Source organism: Lynx rufus, unplaced genomic scaffold (genome assembly GCF_022079265.1).
Source record: "Lynx rufus isolate CCGP_SWC_20201006 ecotype Redwood Valley unplaced genomic scaffold, mLynRuf1.p SCAF_11, whole genome shotgun sequence".
NCBI lineage: Eukaryota > Metazoa > Chordata > Mammalia > Carnivora > Felidae > Lynx > Lynx rufus.
Genome location: NW_025814825.1, coordinates 61728900 through 61749656, shown reverse-complemented (window position 1 = coordinate 61749656; position 20757 = coordinate 61728900). Strand labels below are relative to the sequence as shown.

Genomic DNA, 20757 nt, shown 5'->3' with positions numbered 1-20757 from the left:
AATTCGTTTTTGAAAATCCAAGTGCAAACAATAAAACTGCACACATGTCCAATGAAACCAAAGTCTCTATCGCAGAATTTTAAATTTTTTTTTTTTTTCAACGTTTATTTATTTTTGGGACAGAGAGAGACAGAGCATGAACGGGGGAGGGGCAGAGAGAGAGGGAGACACAGAATCGGAAACAGGCTCCAGGCTCTGAGCCATCAGCCCAGAGCCCGACGCGGGGCTCGAACTCACAGACTGCGAGATCGTGACCTGGCTGAAGTCGGACGCTTAACCGACTGCGCCACCCAGGCGCCCCTCTATCGCAGAATTTTAAAGAGTTAAGCAAAACAAAAACAAAATCTCAGTGAAAGAAGGGCTACATCCCGTATATCAAGTCTTTATAATAAGTCATTATTGGGGCACCTGGGTGGCTCCGTCAGTTAAGCGTCCGGCTTTGGCTCAGCTCATTATCTCACAGTTTGTGGGTTTGAGCCCTGCGTCAGGCTCTGTGCTGACAGCTTGGAGCCTGGAGCCTGGAGCCTGCTTGGGATTCTGTGTCTCCCTCTCTCTCTGCCCCTCCCGCTTGCATTCTGTCTCTGTCTCTCAAAAATGAATAAGCGTTAAAAAAAAAAAAAAAAAATTTCTAGTAAGTCATTGTTGTGGGGAGTAGGTTTTATAGGTTTGGTCCTTTAGGAAATTAACTATTTCTTGTCCCCGCCCCCACAATCCTAACCGCCCCCACCCCCCACCCCCCTCCTCCAGTCCTCATCCCGGCCTCCCAACCCATGTACTAGAAGGCTTTCAGAACAGGCTTGAAATTGCTGATGTGGTCCCAACATAACCTAACCTTCCAGCAAGATTTCAAACCAGCAACCGGTCCCCTTCACACATTCTGTATTTTAATTGTGTAGAAACAGGCCAGATTCCCTGTATATTTTATGCACTCCTTGCTCTGGGTTCCCCTGAATGCACTGCCCACTAGCCCTGAGTTCACCTCCTTCATGTCACCATTACTGATTTTCCCCACTAGCAGGTTTTCCTTTTCCACTTAGGGGCTCGTCTCTGTTCCTTTCTTACAGTACCCATCTTGTGCTTTGTCTGGTATCTCTGCTTACTTGTCTTCTCCTCCCCACACTCCTGGCAGCAAGAGATGCATCTGGATATCCCCCTCGCTGTGTGGCACATGCCTCACACGCAATAGTCAACAGATGTTGGCCGCAGAAGTGAAATGTCCCCTGCTGGGTTCTGAGCATCAGGACATGCTGTTTGGTGACATGCTTGAGGTGCAGTTTGATCCCTAGTTATCAAAAAGGGGCTTGGGGCGCCTGGGTGGCTCAGTCGGTTGAGTGACCGACTTTGGCTCGGGTCATGATCTAATGGTTTGTGAGCTTGAGCCCCACGTCGGGCTCTGTGCTGACAGCTCGGAGCCTGGAGCCCGCTTCTGATTCTGTGTCCCCCTCTCTCTCTCTCTGCCCCTCCCCCACTCATGCTCTGTCTCTGTCTCAGAAATAAATAAACATTAAAAAAATTTTTTTAAAAAGGGGGGCTGATGCAAGGAGGGTGGGCGCATCTATAAATGTTCTTCAACTTCCTCAGCAATCGCCCCCAAATCGACTGGGTTGTTCTTCAGAAAGCTGTTTCGAGGGGCACCTGGGTGGTTCAGTCGGATAAGCGTCCAACTTTGGCTCAGGTCACAATCTCACTGTTCATGAGTTCAAGCCCCGCGTTGGGCTCTGTGCTGACAGCTCGGACCTGGAGCCTGTTTCGGATTCTCTGTTTCCCTCTCTCTCTGCCTCTGCCTGCTCGTCTCTCAAAAATAAACATTTTAAAAGTTTTAAAAAAAAAGAAAAGAAAGAAAGCTGCTTCCATTCAGCAAACTGCTCGTGTAAACAAGTGTGAACATTGTTGCCAGATCCTTCCAGGAAGCACCAGCCCAACAGATCCATTGGTTCCAGTACTCGGGGAGGCTGACAATGGGGAATAGCCCAAGCCGCAAACTTGGGATTCGCTGTGGTTTCAAAGAGACAATCAAGCGAAATAGCACACAGCACTTCAGTAAAAGACCAGTTAGTAAGAGACAGCTTTGCAAGGCTTCCTACACATAGAGTCACACGCTGCAAGTCCACACTGACTTATAAAACATTCCCTACCAGTTATCGGTGCAAGTGATTTGTGTTGTGATTTTAATGGTCTTCTATGTGCCTTTAATCTTTCAGATTAAAATCGGGAAAGGGCCAAAGAACGAAACAAACAGCACTGATACAGAAAAAGTATCTCTAAGCTCAGTGATAAACTCACTTACCGATTACTTGCAGAAATTCTGTGTTGCTGATTTGTGAGTCACTGATGCTAAAGGTTTCCTCTTGTCTTACCTCTCCCAGCAGAAATCCTTCCTAAAAGTAATAAGAGAAAATAGTCGCAGACTAAAAATAAAGACGATTTTTTACTGGAATTAAAAGGAACGGAGGGCATTATAATTTTATAACAATTTTTAACAATAATCCAAAAAGCTTGCCAAAGAAACTACTCTTCTATAAACCCACAAGGAAGACTAAAGCAATCTGAGATATATCGATTAACTGGATTGTTTGAAAAAAGGATTCCATACACGATGAAATACTTTAATCCCTTAAGAAAAAAAAAACTGCTTTTTTTTTTGAAGCAAAAATAAGTAGAGTGAATTCATTTCTTAAATCCTACTGAGTGTAATAACCAATATCAAAAAAGCTCAGGAAGCAGAAATATTCCAAGGTTGTTTTCTGGAAACAGCATACAATTTATTTCACTGTTTTAAAAGCACTGTTAATGATAAAAGGATAAAGAAGTTTAACATGAAGCACAACGAATTGCTCTTGTACGGGCTGTGGGAAATGAGGATTTCAGCAAATAAATTTATCATTCGCACGAATATTTTTCCTTAATAAACACGGAGGTTTGTTTCTTTTTTTTTTTTAATTTTTTTTTTCAACATTTATTTATTTTTGGGACAGAGAGAGACAGAGCATGAACGGGGGAGGGGCAGAGAGAGAGGGAGACACAGAATCGGAAACAGGCTCCAGGCTCTGAGCCATCAGCCCAGAGCCCGACGCGGGGCTCGAACTCACGGACCGCGAGATCGTGACCTGGCTGAAGTCGGACGCTTAACCGAAGTCAGACGCTTAACCGACTGCGCCACCCAGGCGCCCCAAGGTTTGTTTCTTTACACCTTGGGAGAACGGTAAATCCTGGGTCACTCGGCACATAACCTACTGTGTGCTTGCTGCCATGCTCAGCACAGGCACAGTTGGAGAACATTCACTGGCTGTCACAATAACTTTCCTAAGAGGGTGAACTAATAGGCTGTTCTGCAATCGCCCTTCCGGGAGAGCCACGTGCTTACTCCTTCCTCCATTTTGCTTTTTTTTTTTTTTTAAGTATATTTATTTTGTGAGAGAGAGAGAGAGGGAGGATGTATGGGAGGGGCAGAAAGGGTGCGGGGAGAGAGAGAGAATCCCTAACAGGCTCCGCACTGTTAGCGTGGAGCCGACATGGGGCTTGAACTCACCAAACATGAGATCACGACCTGAGCCGAAATCGAGAGTTGGACACTTAACCGACTGAGCCACCCAGGCGCCCCGGTCCGTTTGGCTCTTTACTCAGATGGCACCTTATTAGATGGCCAATGTAATGGAAACAGGGACTGTCACACACTCTGTCTCCTGTCCCCTGCATTCTTTTTCTTCTCAGTCTTCTCACTATCCGCCATAGTACATCCTTGTATTAACAAAGAAATGCCTACACCTACTAAAATGTAAGCTCCATGAGAGCAGGGACTCTGTGTTTGCTCACTGCTATATCTCAGCACCCAGCACAGTGCCCAGCCTAACACATTGGAGGTGCTCAATAAATACTGGTTGAGGATATTTGTTGAAACAATGCCCCCCCCTTTTCAAATGTTTTATGTATTTATTTAGAGAGAGAGCAGGGGAGGGGCAGAAAGAGAAAGAGAGCACGGGGTAGAGAGAGAGAGACAGAGGATCTGACACGGGCTCCGAGCTGATAGCAAAGAGCCCGATGTGGGGTTCGAACCCACGAACCATGAGATAATGACCTGAGCTGAAGTCAGACGCTTAACCGACTGAGCCACCCAGGTGCTCCAAAACAATGCCCTTGTACTACATACCTTTCTATTCTAGGCTAACCCTTCAAGTCAATTAAAGGAATTTCCTAGTTTAAAAATATTCCCAGTTGAGGGGAGCCTGGATGGCTCAACCAGTTGAGCATCTGATTCTGGATTTCAGCTCAGATCATGCATGATCTCATGATTTGTGGGTTCGAACCCTGCGTTGGGCTGTGGGCTGACAGCACGGAACCTGCTTGGGATTCTATCTCCCCTCTCTGCCCTTCCCCACCACTCACTCTCTCTCTCTCCCTCTCAAAAATAAACATTAAAAAATATATATTTCCAGTTGGAATCTGTGGAGGTGAGGAGGGAGAGATAGATGCTTAACAGCATAGTTTTTGTGTTGAATTAGGGGAGTGTCCTAAAATCCCAAATCATCATGTACAGGGTATTTCTCAAACTTAAGTAATATACAGATCCCCTCTAAAAAAATTTTCTCTCAAGCACCTGGGTGGCTCAGTGGGTTGAGCATCCGATTCTTGATTTCGGCTCAGGTCATGATCTCATAGTTCGTGGGACAGAGCACCGCATGGCGCTCTGCACTGACAGTGAGGAGCCTGCTTGGGATTCTCTCTCTCCCTCTCTCTCTCTGCCCCCCTCCCACAATGGATGCATGCACATGTGCTCTCACTCAAAATAAATTAAAACATTAAAAAAATTTTTTCTCTCAAACCTAAAGGAGTGTTCATGACTACTAGTTTGAGAAACAGTGACTTTTATTCCATGTAAGTCTTTCAGTTATGAGCTCTCGCTACAAAAGAGAAGCTCTTTGTAACAAATTAATAAAAATTAAAATGAAGAAAAGTTTAAATTTCTATAGAACTTCACACTTAAGAATGTATCTACAGATCCTTAGTGTTCCACAGTCTAGGACTGCCAGATTTAGAAAATAAAAATACAGGCTACTCAGTTAAGTGTGAATTTCAGATAAACAATGAACAATTTTTTATGTAATATTTAGGATATACTGACACTAAAAAATTACTTCCCATTTATCTGAAATTCACATGTAATTGAGTACCCTGTATTTTACCTGGAAACTCTATCATAGTCCTCAGATTGAAAAAGTCAACAGTGACATCAAGACATTCCAAAGCCAAGTATAAAATGAATGTTTATTATCTACTGGTCAGGATTATCTGAGCCACTGTTACTTTATAGCGGAAGGAGGCAAACTGTGGTATGTGGGTTCAATCTAGCTTCATGCCTGTTAGCGTACAGCTGACAAGTTAAGAATAGGTTCTACTTTTGGGGCGCCTGGGTGGCGCAGTCGGTTAAGCGTCCGACTTCAGCCGGGTCACGATCTCGCGGTCCGTGGGTTCGAGCCCCGCGTCAGGCTCTAGGCTGATGGCTCAGAGCCTGGAGCCTGTTTCCGATTCTGTGTCTCCCTCTCTCTCTGCCCCTCCCCCGTTCATGCTCTGTCTCTCTCTGTCCCAAAAATAAATAAACGTTGAAAAAAAAAATTAAAAAAAAAAAAGAATAGGTTCTACTTTTAAATGGTTGAAAAAAATAAAAAATAGGAATAGTTCATGATGTGAAAATTGTATGAAATTCAAATTTCAGAGTCCATAACTAAAGTTTTATTGGAAACATTCACCCTAATTTATTTATTGTCTTTGGCTGCTGTCTTCATCCAACAGCAGAATTGAGTAGTTGCTACAGAGACTGGCTCACAAAACCTAAAACATTTACTATTTGGCCCTTTACGGAAAATGCTTGCTCACCTCAGCTCTACAGAATGAGTGATTTTAAACTAATTTATTTCCTGGACAAAACAAGAATGCACTACAAAAGCAAGTTTTTGATTCCTTAACTTTAAAATGTATAAAATCGAAATTAAAGTAGTCTGCATATATAATCGTGGCAAGGTTAACATAAACAGCTATGGCCATGTGAAATAAAGTTGCAAACTATTTGGAGACATACTTCCATATCATGGCAAAGACTTCCACAAAGTCTAGCACCATGTCTGGCAAAGCACAGATATAAGGGAATATTTCTCGAATTAAATTAATAACAATCTAAGTAACATGGCCATGTCACTGCTGTTTGTAGAACATCTATCCAAGAGGTAACTTATTCTCAACAATAGTCTTGCCTTCTGCAAAAACTGTGATATTACTAGGTAGTCCAAGAACTACAGATGTTAAGAAGCATTGTTGAAACCATATTTTATACTTCTAAGGACATCAGGAGTATCACAAACCACCTATATATGGAACTTCATTACATTATCAAATAGCTGCCTATAGTATCACAGGCCTTAGTGTCCAGAGACGTGAGCTAACTCTGGAAACACCCATGTGTATTCCTATCTCCACTATCAACATCAAAGAGATGAAAAGTACAATAATTTCATGATACCCAACTTACTAACAGAATCACCTCTCTGTGTGATCAGTTTTTACTAATGGAGGCTAAGATTGCAGACATGAAACCAAACCCAGTTCCTTATTCTGCAGTGTATCATTTTGCTTTGTAATGACAACCACAACCCCCCCACACTTATTAAATAAATTTGAATAATTCACTATTGACATCTTTTCAAATAACCCCTCAATTTGGTGGACAGATTACATATGTAAAGATAAAAGTTACCTAGTTTCACAAAGAAACTTCCATCCAGGCGAATGACATTAAAAAGACAATTCGCGAAATAAAGACATTGAAGCAGACAAGCTTTGCTCTCTGGGAGCTCCGAAGCCTATGCATTTCCGATCACTCATACGTAGGCCTGTCATTTCCCTATTTCGCTGCGACGAGCGCCGTGGTTTTAGAACATTCGCCAAGGAACTAAATATGCAACTTCAAGGCAAACAGACCCTACACCTAAACACTCCTGTTTACATTCTCCATTTTCCATCGAGGCGAAGAAAACACACGAACGTATCTAACGAGTATGAATAGTGACAGCCATGGTTTCTTTCCCTCGTCGCACCCCACAACAACCTGTGAGACCGGCGGGCGGGGCAGGGTGCCTCGGTTCCCAGACTAAAGCTCGGTCTCTCCGCTCTCTGCCGACCCCGGGAGCCCCTCGCAAGTCTAGAAGCCTCTCAGGGAGGGGCAGGAGCTCGGTTTCCACTAAGCGACTCCAGACACTGCTGGCTGCCAACCGAGACAGCTTTGCTAAAAACAAGACGGCTGTCCTGAGAGGGCCAGGAGGTGGCAGGCACCGAATGAGGGGACCCATCCCAGGGGCGAAGGAGCCCAGGGTAGCAGGAGCTCGCCGGGGGCGGGAGCCGCCCGGGTCACCTGCCCCTCGGGCCAGCCCGGGAGCCCAGGGGGTGAGCCGCGAGCGGTTCCAGCTTGGCCGCAGGCGCCGGCCCGGGACGGAGGCTGGAGGCTCCAGCGGCCGCGGCGGGGGGCCCGGCACCTACGTGGTCAGCGTTGCTGTTGGCGCTGTGGAAACACACAGCGCTGAAGGTGTAGCCCGAAATGGAAGCCGCCATGATGGAAATCTCCAACTCCCCCATCATGCCCCGCGGAGGGCACGCAGCCTTCCGGCCGGCCCCGCCCCTTGGCATCCTGGGAAATGAAGTTTTTGGCGGGTGAGGCCAAGGGGCCGGAGCGCTCGCAGAGACGCAGCTTTGCCCTATTGGAACCCAACCCCCGCGAAGTGTCCTCCGTCTCGTGCCCTGCACATCTCAGATACCGCCTCTTCTGCATAGCCCTCGAGAGTTCCCCAAATCATTTTTTCTCTTTGCAAATGAAACTAATAAAATCCAACTCAAGAATGAAAGGAGGGAGATGATTCAAGCAAGTGCGCGGTTTGCGTTTGACATAGAAAGAAAATGCTGTTATTTCCATTTTCGTAGGACCACTCTGGCTGCGGCGTGGAGGCTATAATGTGGCAGAGGGGGAAGGGTGGTACTGTAATCCGCAGGAGGGAGGTGACTTTGGGGGTGGTTGGAAGTGAAATGGTGGTAGCAGTGAAGGTGGTAAGGGATTGGATTCTGTAACAAAAGGACACGAATTTAACGAAAAATCATGGAAAGAAGATTGGAACAACAAATTAAAAAAAAAACAGCAAAAATTAAATCTCGCAAAGTTAGGTAAAGAAGCTCAGGAATCACCATTCTTCTCTTTGTCCGATCTTTCAGGTTCGAAACTGGACTTCTGATCTCCCACAAGTCTCCTTGTACCACGTTCTCCAAAAGTTCAGCAGAAGGACTGTTTTCTGACTGTTGCACAGGCCCAAAACCTTGGAATCATGGTTGACCTCCCCACCTTTGATCAGTCAGCACAGTCTTAAAAATATATCGAGAATCCTACAACTCACCACCAGCACACCTATCACCTATCATGGTGGTCTAAATCATCAATTCTTTCCTGGGTCTTTATAACAGTCTCTGACTCAAGAGCCCTGAACTGGGGGCAATTTTACCCCTCAGGGGACATTTGGCAGTGTCTGGAGGCATTTTTGGATGTCACAACTTGGCGGAGGGTGCCGCTGGTAATAGTGGTTAGAGGGCAGCCAAATATCCTACAATGCATAGGACCCCCACCTCCCCCACGGGATGAGGTTGAGAAACCCTGGGTTCCATCTTGTCCTCAACCCCTTCCCTGCCAAATCTAATCTCAACACAGCAACTAAATTGGTCATGCTAAAACTTAAAATTTAGGGGCGCCTGAGTGGCTCAGTCGGTGAAGCGTCCGACCTCAGCTCAGGTCATGATCTCACGGTTCATCGGTTCGAGTCCTACGTTGGGCTCTGCGCTGACAGCTCAGAGCCTGGAGCCAGCTTCAGATTCTGTGTCTCCCTCCCTCTCTCTCTGCCCTCCCCTGCTCACACTCTGTGTGTGTCTCTCTCTTTATGTTTAAATAAACATAAAAAAATTTTTTTTTAATTTAAAGCATGTTGCTTCTTGGTCTAAACCTAAACCTTGTAATGACTTGGTTCCTATCACTCATCTGACTTCCTTTCTTGCTCCTGCCCCCTTTGTTCACTCGGCTTCGGCCACACTAGTCTTTCTGCTTCCTTCCTGGGTATCTCTATCTCATCCTACCTCAGGGCCTTTGCACTTGCTGTTCCCTTTGCCTAGAGTGCTCTTCCCACAGATAGTTGCAAGGTTTACTCCTTTATCTCTGCTCTAGATGCTCTGATGTGTGACCCATATCCACCCTTGCAGGACTTACTATTCTACCATACCCAGCTTCTTCCCCAGCTGGGGAAATTGTCGGCTTTCTCATGGACTTGCCTTCAGTATAGTGTCATTGCCTGAGATCATTCCTCATTTTCTGGGTGACCCACATTCAATGCCTCATCAATATAGATGGATAAAGGCTCACCTCCTTCCTTCCAACCTGGGGTAATCCCAAAGGGTCATCCCAGCTCCAGAGTGCCCTGTAGGGGAAAGAGGTGTTAGCTGAGGTGCTGTTGTAATGGTACCCCAGTCCGCCAACTTCCTCCATCCAGCTCTGTTTCTTTCCCTTCCCCAGTAGGTGGTGATCCTGAGAGCACTCCCTAGTAATCGTCTTTCGTGTTCATCTCAGTCTTAGCCTCTGCTTCCCTGGGGATATAACGTATGACAACCTGTTGCAGATTTTCACTTAGGGCCACCTGGTCAGAGAATCCTTCTCTTATCAACGTAACGAGACTGCAGCCCCAGCCTGACCTTCTCAATATTCCTTCCCTGCTTTCCCTTCCCCTTTCCTACTCATCACCATCTAACATCTTCCCTATTTTATTCATTTCTCAGCATATTGTCTTTGTCTCTCCGCTGGCACATTCTGAACTGCATGCGGACAGGGATTCATCTTTGATTTGCTTACTGCTGTCGTCCAGCATTTGGATAATGTCTGGCATGTAGATATTACCCAGCACGTGACTGCATGCCCCCCCCCCATGACTGTTGAGTGAAAGTTGCATAAAAAGTGGGAGGGTCCCACAGAAAATGGTTGTATTTTATCAGCAGGTGCTAGAGGGGAACGGAGACCAAAGAAGCTAGTAAAAGGAATAAGTTCATTACTAACAAGGTGCCCTGGGTGGTGCCCCTGAGGAAAAGATTTGAGACGCAGGAGAAGATGAGAGAGGAAAGAGCCAGATGGATCAACAGCATTTTTGGGGAGAAGGAGAAAGAGAAAGAGAAAAGGAGATGAGTAGCTGCAGTGAGATTCTGAAACCTGGGGAAAGATGAGAATAAGGAATTTTTAGGATGTAGTGTTGCGTATCGTATGACGGAATTCCTCTTGACTGCCTTCTTAGGAAAACCTTCAGCAAAACTTCTACAGTGATCGAACACACCCATGTAGCGATTGCGAGGCAGGTTTTAGAGTGGACCGCTTGGGTTCCGGTGTCAGGTGAGCACTCACTGTGTGATCCGGAGCAACTTCTCTGCACCTTGGTTTGCTCCTGTGTAAAATGAGGTACCTGCCTGCTGTGGCAATCTTAAGGAGTGAATGAGATAGCATATTGGATGTTTCACCCAGTCCTTGGCACACAATGACAGCCTGCTGACCGTTAGCCATCACTTCCATTGTCATGAAGTAGTTTAGAAGATAAAAGAAATCTATAGGCTCTGATAAGAAAAGACCTCCCAGTATATCACCACAATATTCTTTTTTTTTTTCAAGTTTGATTCATTTTGAGAGAGAGACAGAGAAGCAGAACCAGCTGGAAAGGGGCAGAGAGAGAGAGAGAAAGAGAGAGAGATTCCCAAGCAGGCTCCATGCTGTTAGCGCAGAGCCCGATGCAGGGCTTGATCCCACGAATCGTGAGATCATGACCTGAGTCAAGATCAAAATCAGATGCTTGACTGACTGAGCCACCCAGGCACCCCTATCACTACAATATTGTTTTTTTTTTTAATATTTATTTATTTTTGAGAGAAAGAGAATGAGTGGGGGAGGAGCAGAGAGAGAGACACACACACAGAATCTGAAACAGGCTCCAGGCTCTGAGCAGTGGGCACAGAGCCTGACACGGGGCTCGAACTCTTAACGGTGAGATCGTGACCTGAGCCGAAGTCGATGCTTAACCGACTGAGCCACCCAGGTGCCCCTCACCACAATACTCTTAAGTGAAAATGCAACTGGCAAACAATGCAAATGGTAAGATTCCATTTCTATATATTTATCAAAAAAACAAAACCCATGCATTTCAGCAGGTGCCTGTATGCAGGCAAACGCCACACTCTGCTATGATGGATCTGAAAGAGGAAACAAGAAAGTCCATTTCACTATGCCCTCTAGGTAGTCGAAGAAACTGAGACTTAAAAGGTTTAAATCAAGTGACTTGCCCAAGGTCACACCTGGTATAGACTAAGTCGAGACTGAAGTTCAGGATGGCTTGACTCCGTAGTCCATGATCAGGCAAGAAAATGCAAAGGAAAGGGATGAGTGGTATCAGGCATGGAAGGAGAGAAAACCTGGATGAGTCCTGGAGGCCTCTGTGGAGGAAGAGAGGGGAACAGAGGGGAGCAGAGGATAGCTGGGACCAGGGAAGGGGCCTGGAGCTGAGCGGCTCGAGGGAGGTCTACTCGAAAGGGGTTGCAGTGGCCCCAGTGAGCTGTGAGCCCGAGTGGCCCAAAGGAAGGCAGAGCAGTGGCGACAGGCTGGAAAAAATGGCCCTGAGCCCAGGCCAGGGGAGGCCAGGAGGAGCCGTGTGCGGAGGGTGAGGGAAGAACAAAACAAGGATGACGCTCTGCTTTGGCTGGTCAGGGGCCACGCGAATGGAGAACACAGGGAAGAGAGGGTTTGGAGGTACTGGGGTTGGGGGAGGAAGCAGTGCAAGGAAGTTTGGGTTTTCGACAGGTTGACAGGTTGAGTTGAACATAACAAGGGACGTCTAGGCAGCTGCAGGAAAAGCCCGGAGCTGGGGGTAGAGGATGAACTTGGAAGTCACTAACAGTAAGAACAATAGCTAACATTTACTGAACGCTCACTGTCTGTCAGGCTCTGTTCTGAGCGCGTCACTTGCACGGTCTATTATGTAATCTTCCTAACAATGTTCTGAAATAGGTCCATTTTGAACTCCATTTATAACCGAAGAACTTGAGCTAGCATTTAATGAGAATTTGCCGTGTGTCAGGCATGTAGGATGTCACAGGAATTACCTTATTTACTTATTTTAAAGTTTCTTTCCTTTTGGGGCGCCTGGGTGGCTCCGTCGGCTGAGCGTCCGACTTTGACTCTGGTCATGGTCTCGCGGTTTGTGAGTTCGAGCCCCGTGTCAGGCTCTGGGCTGACAGCTCGGAGCCTGGAGCCTGCTTCGGATTCTGTGTCTCCCTCTCTCCCTGCCCCTCCTCTGCTCATGGTCCGTCTCTCTCTCTCTGTCAAAAATAAATAAACATTAAAAAAAATTAAAGTTTATTTCTTTTGAGAGAGAGAGAGAGAGAGAGAGAGAGAGAGAGAGAGAGAGAGAGACAACTAGTGGGGAAGGGGAAGAGAGAGGGGAGACAGAGGATCTTTGCTGACAGCAGAGAGCCCGATGTGGGGCTCAAACTCATAAACGGCAGATCATGATCTAACCTGAAGTTGGACACTTGACCAACTGAGGCCACCCAGGCGCCTCTATCTACTTTTTTAAGCTTTATTTATTTATTTTGAGATTTAAGCTTTATTTATTTATTTTGAGAGAGAGAGAGAGAGAGAGAGAGAGAGAGAGAGAGAGAGAATCCCAAGCAGGCTCCACACTGTCAGTGCAGAGCCAAATGTGGGGCTCGAACTCACAAGCCATGAAATCATGACCTGAGCTGAAATCAAGAGTCAGACGCTTAACTGACTGAGCCACCCAGGCACCCCAGGAATTACCTCATTTAATGCCACGGGCCCTATTATTATTATTATTATTATTATTATTATTATATGAGGATGGGCAAACTGAGGCCCCGAGAAGTTAAAGAACTTGCCTACAGTCACACATGATAGGGTCAGGGCTCAAAACCTGAGTCCAACTCCAGAGCTGCTTGCCTACCTCCCTTTTTAAAAGGCTCACTCAAGGGGTCCCCGGGTGACTCAGTCGGTTAATGTCTGACTTTGGCTCAGGTCATGATCTTGCGGTTCGTGAGTTCCAGCCCGGCGTCGGGCTCTGTGCTGACACCTCAGAGCCTGGAGCCCGCTTCGAATTCTGTGTCTCCCTCTCTCTCTGCCCCTCCCCTGCCCACGCTGTGCCTCTCTCTCCTTCAAAATTAAATAAACATTAAATAAAAATGTTTAAAAGGCTCACTTAAGAGCAGGTGGTGCTGGGAAAACAAGGAGGGGTTTTCAAGAAGGGTGTCCTAAGCGGTGTTGACCACTACAGAGGAGCGAAGAAGGTAAAGCTTGGAACTTGACCCTTGGTTTGCCAATTAGGAAGTGTTTGAGAACTCTTAAAAGCACAGTTTCAGAGAAGTTGGAGGTAAGCAGAGTTCCAGGCTGCAGTGATCGGCAGCATTAGAGGGAGACAAGGCAACCCAGAGTACTCAAAGAGCCTCCCCCTGCCTATGTAACGGGCACCTGGTGAGAGAGACTGTGTTCCTTGGCACATTCCACCTTCTCCCTGGTGATGGGCAGCTCCACTCGGATTGGGCTTCTCTACCCTCCACTGAGAATCCCGTTGCCCTGGGTGATCAGAGGTGGTGCCCCACACAGCCGTCAGGACTAAACAGCCAGAATAATCCTGGAGCCACAGAAGGAACTCTGTGTAAACAGAGGGTTTTTCCAGGGCTCCATACCAACAACTGTTTATAGCATTCATCACACACAGCAAAAACATCTTAAGTGTTGGCAAGACACCAGATTGAAGACGGCCTTATCTTTCGTGGATCCCTCGTAATTAGAACCTAAAACTTTTTGAGACTTAGTCATATTCAAGCTTGCTTTCTCCAGCATCTAGCGTCTACAAAAGATCAAAACAACCATTTGCCCAGGGCAGCACTAAATGGCCGTGGCATTTGGTGGTTTTATTGCACTGTAATAAGGTTACTTACGTTCTTCCTAGAGTTCTTTTTTTTTTAAATTTTTTTTTTCAACGTTTATTTATTTTTGGGACAGAGAGAGACAGAGCATGAACGGGGGAGGGGCAGAGAGAGGGAGACACAGAATCGGAAACAGGCTCCAGGCTCTGAGCCGTCAGCCCAGAGCCCGACGCGGGGCTCGAACTCACGGACCGCGAGATCGTGACCTGGCTGAAGTCGGACGCTTAACCGACTGCGCCACCCAGGCGCCCCCCTTCCTAGAGCTCTTTAATCACTACACACATGGATCCCCATCTGTCTTTTACTGTGGTCTATCGCCAGCAGTTGCTTGAAGATCTTGGAACATCTTGTATCGGAGGAGATGCACTTTGGTCCTAATTGGGGTTTCTGTGAACTGGAGAGGCAACTGTTGATGCTGTTTACCTCTAGGGACTTATTGGACTTCTGTCTGCTGAGTCAACAGAAACGTAGCCTAGGAAACATTCCATCTGGTTGGAAGGCAGCCTTATTAGAAGCCTTCGAGAGCCTGGCCTACCTAGGACATTCGACTGTCAGTAGTTCATGGCTGCTACAGAAAACACCCCCAGACCTTTGGCCCACAAGATTTCTCACATTATACTGCAGAAATCCCAATGGTAGTCAGACCAAGAGGCGGATGGATCTCAGGTTCATTGGTTGGGAGCAACCTGGTGTAACGAGTCCCTATTTCCGGCGTGGTGCAGGTGAGGAGGTTGAGACACACAAAGGTTAGGAGTCTCAGACAAGATCAGGTGCCTGGCTCGGGGCACAGCGAAGACAGGCATCCATGCATCTTGACTCCCTTGCACCTTCTTCCACAACACTCCAATCCGACCCTCGTTTTTGGAATATTTTTGTTCGGGGGGGGGTGTCATAAGGCATTCATTTCTCTGGGCATAAATTCCCGTGTCCACCAGTGATATCAAGTCCCAAGAGGGCAGAATGCTATTTTTAAGGCAGAATCCCAGCTAAAATTAAATTAGCTTTCTGACCAGGAAGCCAAATAATGCAGTGGACTGTCCACCCACTTTCCACATCTGACCACGATGTGGATGCATGAGGTGATTTGTGCCTTTGCAGTGAGCAACGTTGGCCTCACCTATTTAGTGGGGTTTTCCCACTGGCAGCCTTTTTCCAAAATGCAATACCTTGAATAGTCCTGTTTTAAAAAAACAAACAAACAAAAAAAACCAAAAACAGCTGAGTAACTTTAAATATCTAATTGCCTTTATTCAATGATTCATGAATCAGGCAACATCCCATGTAGCAAGTAGAAGGGAGCTCGGAGTTGTACAAAATGGAACGTTTTTACAGGCCGAAGGTGGGACTAGTAAATTAAGAATGGATTATTTCAACCTCTCAAACTAATGTAACATTGACTGTCAACTATACTTCAATAAAATAATAATAATTTAAAAAGTGCATTATTTCAGGCAAGGTCACCTTCCCTCAAGGGAAGGCAGGGGGTCTTATCAGGTGGATTACCTCACTAGTGCCCACCCGAAAATTCCAGACTGATTGGTTTAAAATTCCCCTCCTGGGAGGGGTGCCTGGCTGGCTCAGTCGGAAGAGCAGGCCACTCTTGATCTCTGGGTTGTTTGAGCCCCACTTTGGGTCTAGAGGTTACTCAAAAATAAAATCTTAAAAAAAAAAAAAAAATTCCACTCTAGGAGAGGCTGAAGCTGCAGTTAAGTTGGGTTAGTTAAGCGTCGGTGAAGGTTAGCAAAACCGACTCCACTTTGGATGTTTCTTTTTCACAGTCCCTTACAAACAGCAGTCCCCAAATGTGGTGGCGCTTAGGCGGGCACTTCAGAAAGGGGGTGCATCTGACTCTGGCTGGAGGGGGCAGAGAGGGAGGCGAGGCCCAGTCTCTCCACGCCTGGTCGTGGGAACCCGCACCCAAGACCAGAACCGAGCTGAAGAAGCCGAGCCGGGAGCAGTAGAGTGGGCGGCCTCCCGCCGCCTAGAGGCGCCGTCCACAAGTCCGCTCTGTCCGTGCTTCGTCTCTATGGCGGCCCCCACGGCCCTCTGGGTCGCGGAGCGGGATGAACTCTGGCGCGGGCGGCGGCAGCGGCGGCGGCTGCGCTGGGGCCGCGGCGCGGTCCCGAGGGGGCAGTCCCGGAGGGGATGGCTTTGCCCCGTCGGCGCTGGGGACTCGAGAGCAGTGAGTGTGGCGTACCGCGGGGGAGCGTGAGCGGCACCCCCAGGGCTGGGCCCCGGGAAAGGGACCGGGAGGGATATGGGGCCCCGGAAGATGGGGAGGACCTTGGGGGCGTGGCGCGTGGAAGGTAAGGCGGGGGGATTGATGGGCTGGAATCCCGAGGGGCCACCCTGTAGGTGGTTAAGGGGCATTTCAAGGGGTCATTGTGTAAAGGGATCGTGGGTGCGGAATGCTCTCCGAAGCTTTCGGGGAGGCCTCGTAAGGGTCTCGAACCCGAGGGGCAGGCTTGGGAAAAGAGCGAGGAGGCGGGGTCGACGGTAGTGGGGATAGGGAAGGGTAAGGGGGGCACGGTTAAGGCTTAGGGGATGGGGTAGGGATGTCGGAGCTGGAAAGGGTGGGAGTGAAGGGTGACCGGAGGAGAGAGCGAGGAGATGGTGGGGCATCTTGGGGTAGAAGAAAGTGGTCTGACCAAATCGATGTTCAGTAACTCTGAACGAATTAATAGATGGATGAACGAATGACAGAGGAAGGTAAGGATGGGCTGAGTTGAAGGGGTAAGAGGGAGCGGCGATTGTAGGGAGATGAAGTAGCAAGAGAAGGCAAGTGATGAGGACGGGGAATTGTACTTAAAAGGAGTACATCTTAAACTTACAAGTAACTTTTAGGCAGAGCTTGTGTTTGGTGATTTCCTTCTTGAGTAACCAGCGTATTGATGGAAGACCTTTGTGTCTGCATGTTTTAGACTGTGCTGTAATGACACTTTGTACAGTCAAGTTTTGGACTTGTGTTTGGGACTTAGGGATCCTGGAACAAATACTTGCTTATACTTTTTAAAGGTAAAACCTATGAGTAGTTTTTTAATACGTCAGGTATTGTAGTGTAAACTTACACTGCTTGTCTGTTTCTTTCGTTCTTTTAACACGAGGATGTTAAGGGGTTGATCTATGTGCACTTCCTGATAACACAATAATGTTTTAACCTTCTGTCATAAATACTTAGGATGTATTAGAAACATATTTAATTCGTAATGCAGTTTAATTCAAGAATCTTGCTTTGCATTTGATTATATAGTTGGGATGCTGTCTATGAGAGAGAACTGCAAACTTTCCAAGAATATGGAGATACAGGAGAAATCTGGTGAGTTAGAAAAAATAGTGGAATTATGATTCAGAAGAGTGAGTGTGTGTGTGTGTGTGTGTGTGTGTGTGTGTGTGTCTTTTAAGTGTTTATCCCAAAGGAAAACAGCCTAAAGTTCTTGGGAACTTTGGACTGATTCTAGCTTTAGTGGATAGATTTAAAGAATCTCTTCTCCCACTTTTAATGGTCCAGACTTAAATTGGATGACTATGCAGGTATCCCCCAGCTTTTTGAAAATGCACATTATGCCCCTCGGCTTTTATGAAAGACTTACATTAGTACCTGTAAGTACGTGAAAGAAATCTGAAGATTTTTACTTAAAAAAAAAAAATTTTTTTTTAAATGTTTATTTATTTTTGAGAAAGAGACAACATGAGTGGGAGAGGGGCAGAGAGAGAGGGAGACACAGAAGCTGAAGCAGGCTCCGGGCTCTGAGCTGTCAGCACGGAGCCCGATGTCGGGTTGAACTCACGAACCATGTGATCATGACCTGAACTGAAGTTGGCCACTTAACCGACTGAGCCACCCAGGTGCCTGAAGCTTTTTACTTTTGCACAAAAAGGTGAAGAACAAAACTAGCATTCACCGTTTGTCTTGCAGTGAGCCCTTAGAGAGGCAGTGCACACCCCTAGCAGCAAGAGTTGTGCTGCCAAGCTCCTTCCCCGGGAACTATACTCAGCATCCCAGCATCAAGCCGCCATAGCTTTGAACAGTGTCTGTGAGCGTCTGTGCTTTTTCTTGATTTATTTTGTGCATCTGTTAGCAAGATGTGTCTTAAGGTATTAGGCCTAAGAGAGGTTATTTTTGGAGTCTGGGAATGCTCACAAAATTTTACCGTATAAATTACTGGTAATTGCTTCTTTGCTTTGTGCCATTTTGCCACAGGAAAGATTTCATAGCAATGTTCTACTTGCGGTTAGAGGGGGGAAACCTGCATTAGGAAGTTACTGTCATCCTGTGATTGTCCTTGTTCAATAAGCGATGAAATTTTGAGCCATACACGAGTGTTAGTGCTGATGTAGAGAAACATTAATAAGTAGCATATTGACTTTATCTATTCTATTCTATTCCATTGGGGGTGTTTTCTCCTAAGTACTAGTAGAGGTGAAGTTTAAGTAGTCACAGATGCTACTTCTTACTTTCAACAAAGACTTACTTGAGCGTATTGAATAAGCTGCTTAAATGGAATCTAGTTGTAAACTTTGCTCTGTATTCCTCTGGTATCTGAGTAACGGATTCTCTGTTTCTAATAGGTTTGGAGAAGAGAGTATGAATCGGCTAATAAGGTGGATGCAAAAACGCGAGATTCCATTGGACGCTTCAGTGCTTGATATTGGAACTGGAAATGGTGTTTTCTTGGTTGAACTTGTTGGTACTTTTAGTATTCATGTGTTAAAGCCAAATTTTAAAATGAAATTAAAAACAAATCTTGCGAATGAGGATATTAACCATGTGAGTCTAAAGTAGCAGAGCAGTCGTAGCACCTTCTTTGAGGAGTCACATGGTACGGAAGGAGGCTGCGTGGATTGTGAGAAAGCAGGGCATCTGAGCGCTCGTCTTGACCCTTCTGGCCTTAACCTTGAGCTTCAGCAAGCCACTTAATTTCTCTGGGTGTAGGTTCTTTCCGAAAACTTTTGACTAGGTGATCTTAATTGGTTTCTTCTAGCTCAAAACTCTGGAGATCTGTGTGTATGAAAGAAAGAAGCCTTTTTACATTTCTGGTAGGACATAAATACTTTATCTTAGGTGAGCGTATGGTTTGAAAAGTGTCTTCTGTCCGTGGAACTGAGTTTGGGCACAGGTTCTACTACTAACTGAACGATCGTTGTGTGCCTGTAGTGTGCTCAGTGCTGTGGCATGTACTGTGGTGGAAATGATAATACACTCCCTCTTAGATGGCTCTACTGTCTTAATTTGTATGGGTGTACACACAATGGTGAAATTTGTTGAATGACTTCCATGGGCCAAGGCTTGTGCTGGGCACTGGCAGCCTGAAAATGTAGACCTTGTGCTTGAGTTGTTCTAGTTTAGTAGAGGATGGGTGGACACAGAAACCCTTAACACTGTAGCTTGATGTGTGCGATATTAGATAACTGTGTGTAGAAAAGAGTGATTAGCTTTGGGGAAAAGGGGTAGGAAGGGTCTTGGAGGAGCTAAAACCCAAGCTGGATGGAAATTGCACAGGTAGAGTGTAGTGAGTGTGGGTGGGGTGTAAGAGAAAATTTCAAGCAATGGAAACAATGTTTAAAGGCATGAAGGTTTGAGGGTGCGTGGGTGGCTCAGTTGGTGGAGCATGAGAACTCTTGATCTTGGGGTTGGGAGTTTGAGCCCCATGTTGGGTATGGAGATTGCTTAAAAAAAAAAAATAAAAAAATCTCAAAAAAAGAAGACGTGAATGTTTGAAGCAGCATAGCATGTACTGGGACTGTAAATAAATTGGTACATTAGAATATAAAGTGTATGTTCAAGATGGACAGAGTTGAGGATTAAGTTAAAGGTAGGAGCCATACATGTCATGCTTCATAGGTTAGATTTTACTTTTAGGCTATGGGGAGCCACTAACATTTTACTTTTTTTTTTTTATTAGCAGTTTTTTTAATGTTTATTTTTGAGAGAGAGAGAGAGAGAGAGAGAGAGCGAGCAGGGGAAGGGCAGAGAGAAAGGGAGACAGAATCTGGAGCAGGCTCCTGGCTCTGAGCAAGCTGTCAGCACAGAGCCTGACACGGGGCTTGAACTCACAAACCGTGAGATCATGACCTGAGCTGAAGCCGGATGCTTAACCAACTGAGCCTCCCAGGCACCCCAACATTTTAATTTTTAAATATTTATGTACTTTGGGAGAAGGAGTGCTAGTGGGGAAGGGGCAGAGAGGGAGGGAGAGAGTCCCAAGCAGGCTCTACACTGTCAGTGTAGAGTCTGACATGGGGCTGGATCCCACAAACTGTGAGATTGTGACCTGTGCCGAAATCAGGAATTGAACGCTTAACTGAGCTACTCAGGCGCCCCACCATTAAAATGGTTTTTTGTTTGTTTTTTGTTTTCCCCCACCATTAAAATGTTTTAAGCAGTGGACTATGATTAGAAAAATTTATAGTAAATGTTTTTGAAACATCAGGGTGTAGCATATATGTGTTAAAGTGCACAAATCAAAAGTGTGTGGCTCAGTGAATTATCACAAAGTGAACACACCTATGGTCAACTATGAACTATCACCCTGGTCAAGAGGTAATGTGTTACAGACTCTAGAAACTCCCCTGAACTCCCCGGCAGTCCTTTCTAAATTACTCCCTCCTTCCTTTCTAGAAGTAGCCATTAATCACAAAGAATTTTAACATCAGAAGATCAGTTTGCCTGTTTCTGAATGTATGAATGGAAGACTCGGGTATATATTCTTTCTA

General features: G+C 46.1%; 2 protein-coding genes across 4 annotated transcripts in view; one reads left to right on the top strand and one right to left on the bottom strand.

The window, feature by feature from the left end:
• The window catches only part of ABRAXAS2 (abraxas 2, BRISC complex subunit), a 31676-nt gene extending 24053 nt beyond the window's left edge, over window positions 1–7623 (bottom strand). The window contains exons 1-2 of the mRNA XM_047073581.1: window positions 7525–7623; window positions 2288–2378 (exon numbers count right to left, since the gene is read on the bottom strand). Coding sequence (XP_046929537.1) covers window positions 2288–2378; window positions 7525–7623 — 190 coding nt within the window. The remainder of the gene's footprint in view (window positions 1–2287; window positions 2379–7524) is intronic.
• Window positions 7624–16085: 8462 nt separating this feature from the next.
• The window catches only part of EEF1AKMT2 (EEF1A lysine methyltransferase 2), a 71370-nt gene continuing 66698 nt past the window's right edge, over window positions 16086–20757 (top strand). For all 3 annotated transcript variants that reach the window (XR_006960960.1, XM_047073579.1, XM_047073578.1), the window contains exons 1-3: window positions 16086–16225; window positions 17294–17359; window positions 18613–18727. Coding sequence is in view for 2 of the 3 variants with exons in the window: in XM_047073579.1 (XP_046929535.1) it covers window positions 16107–16225; window positions 17294–17359; window positions 18613–18727 (300 nt within the window). In the remaining variant the exon portion in view is untranslated. The remainder of the gene's footprint in view (window positions 16226–17293; window positions 17360–18612; window positions 18728–20757) is intronic.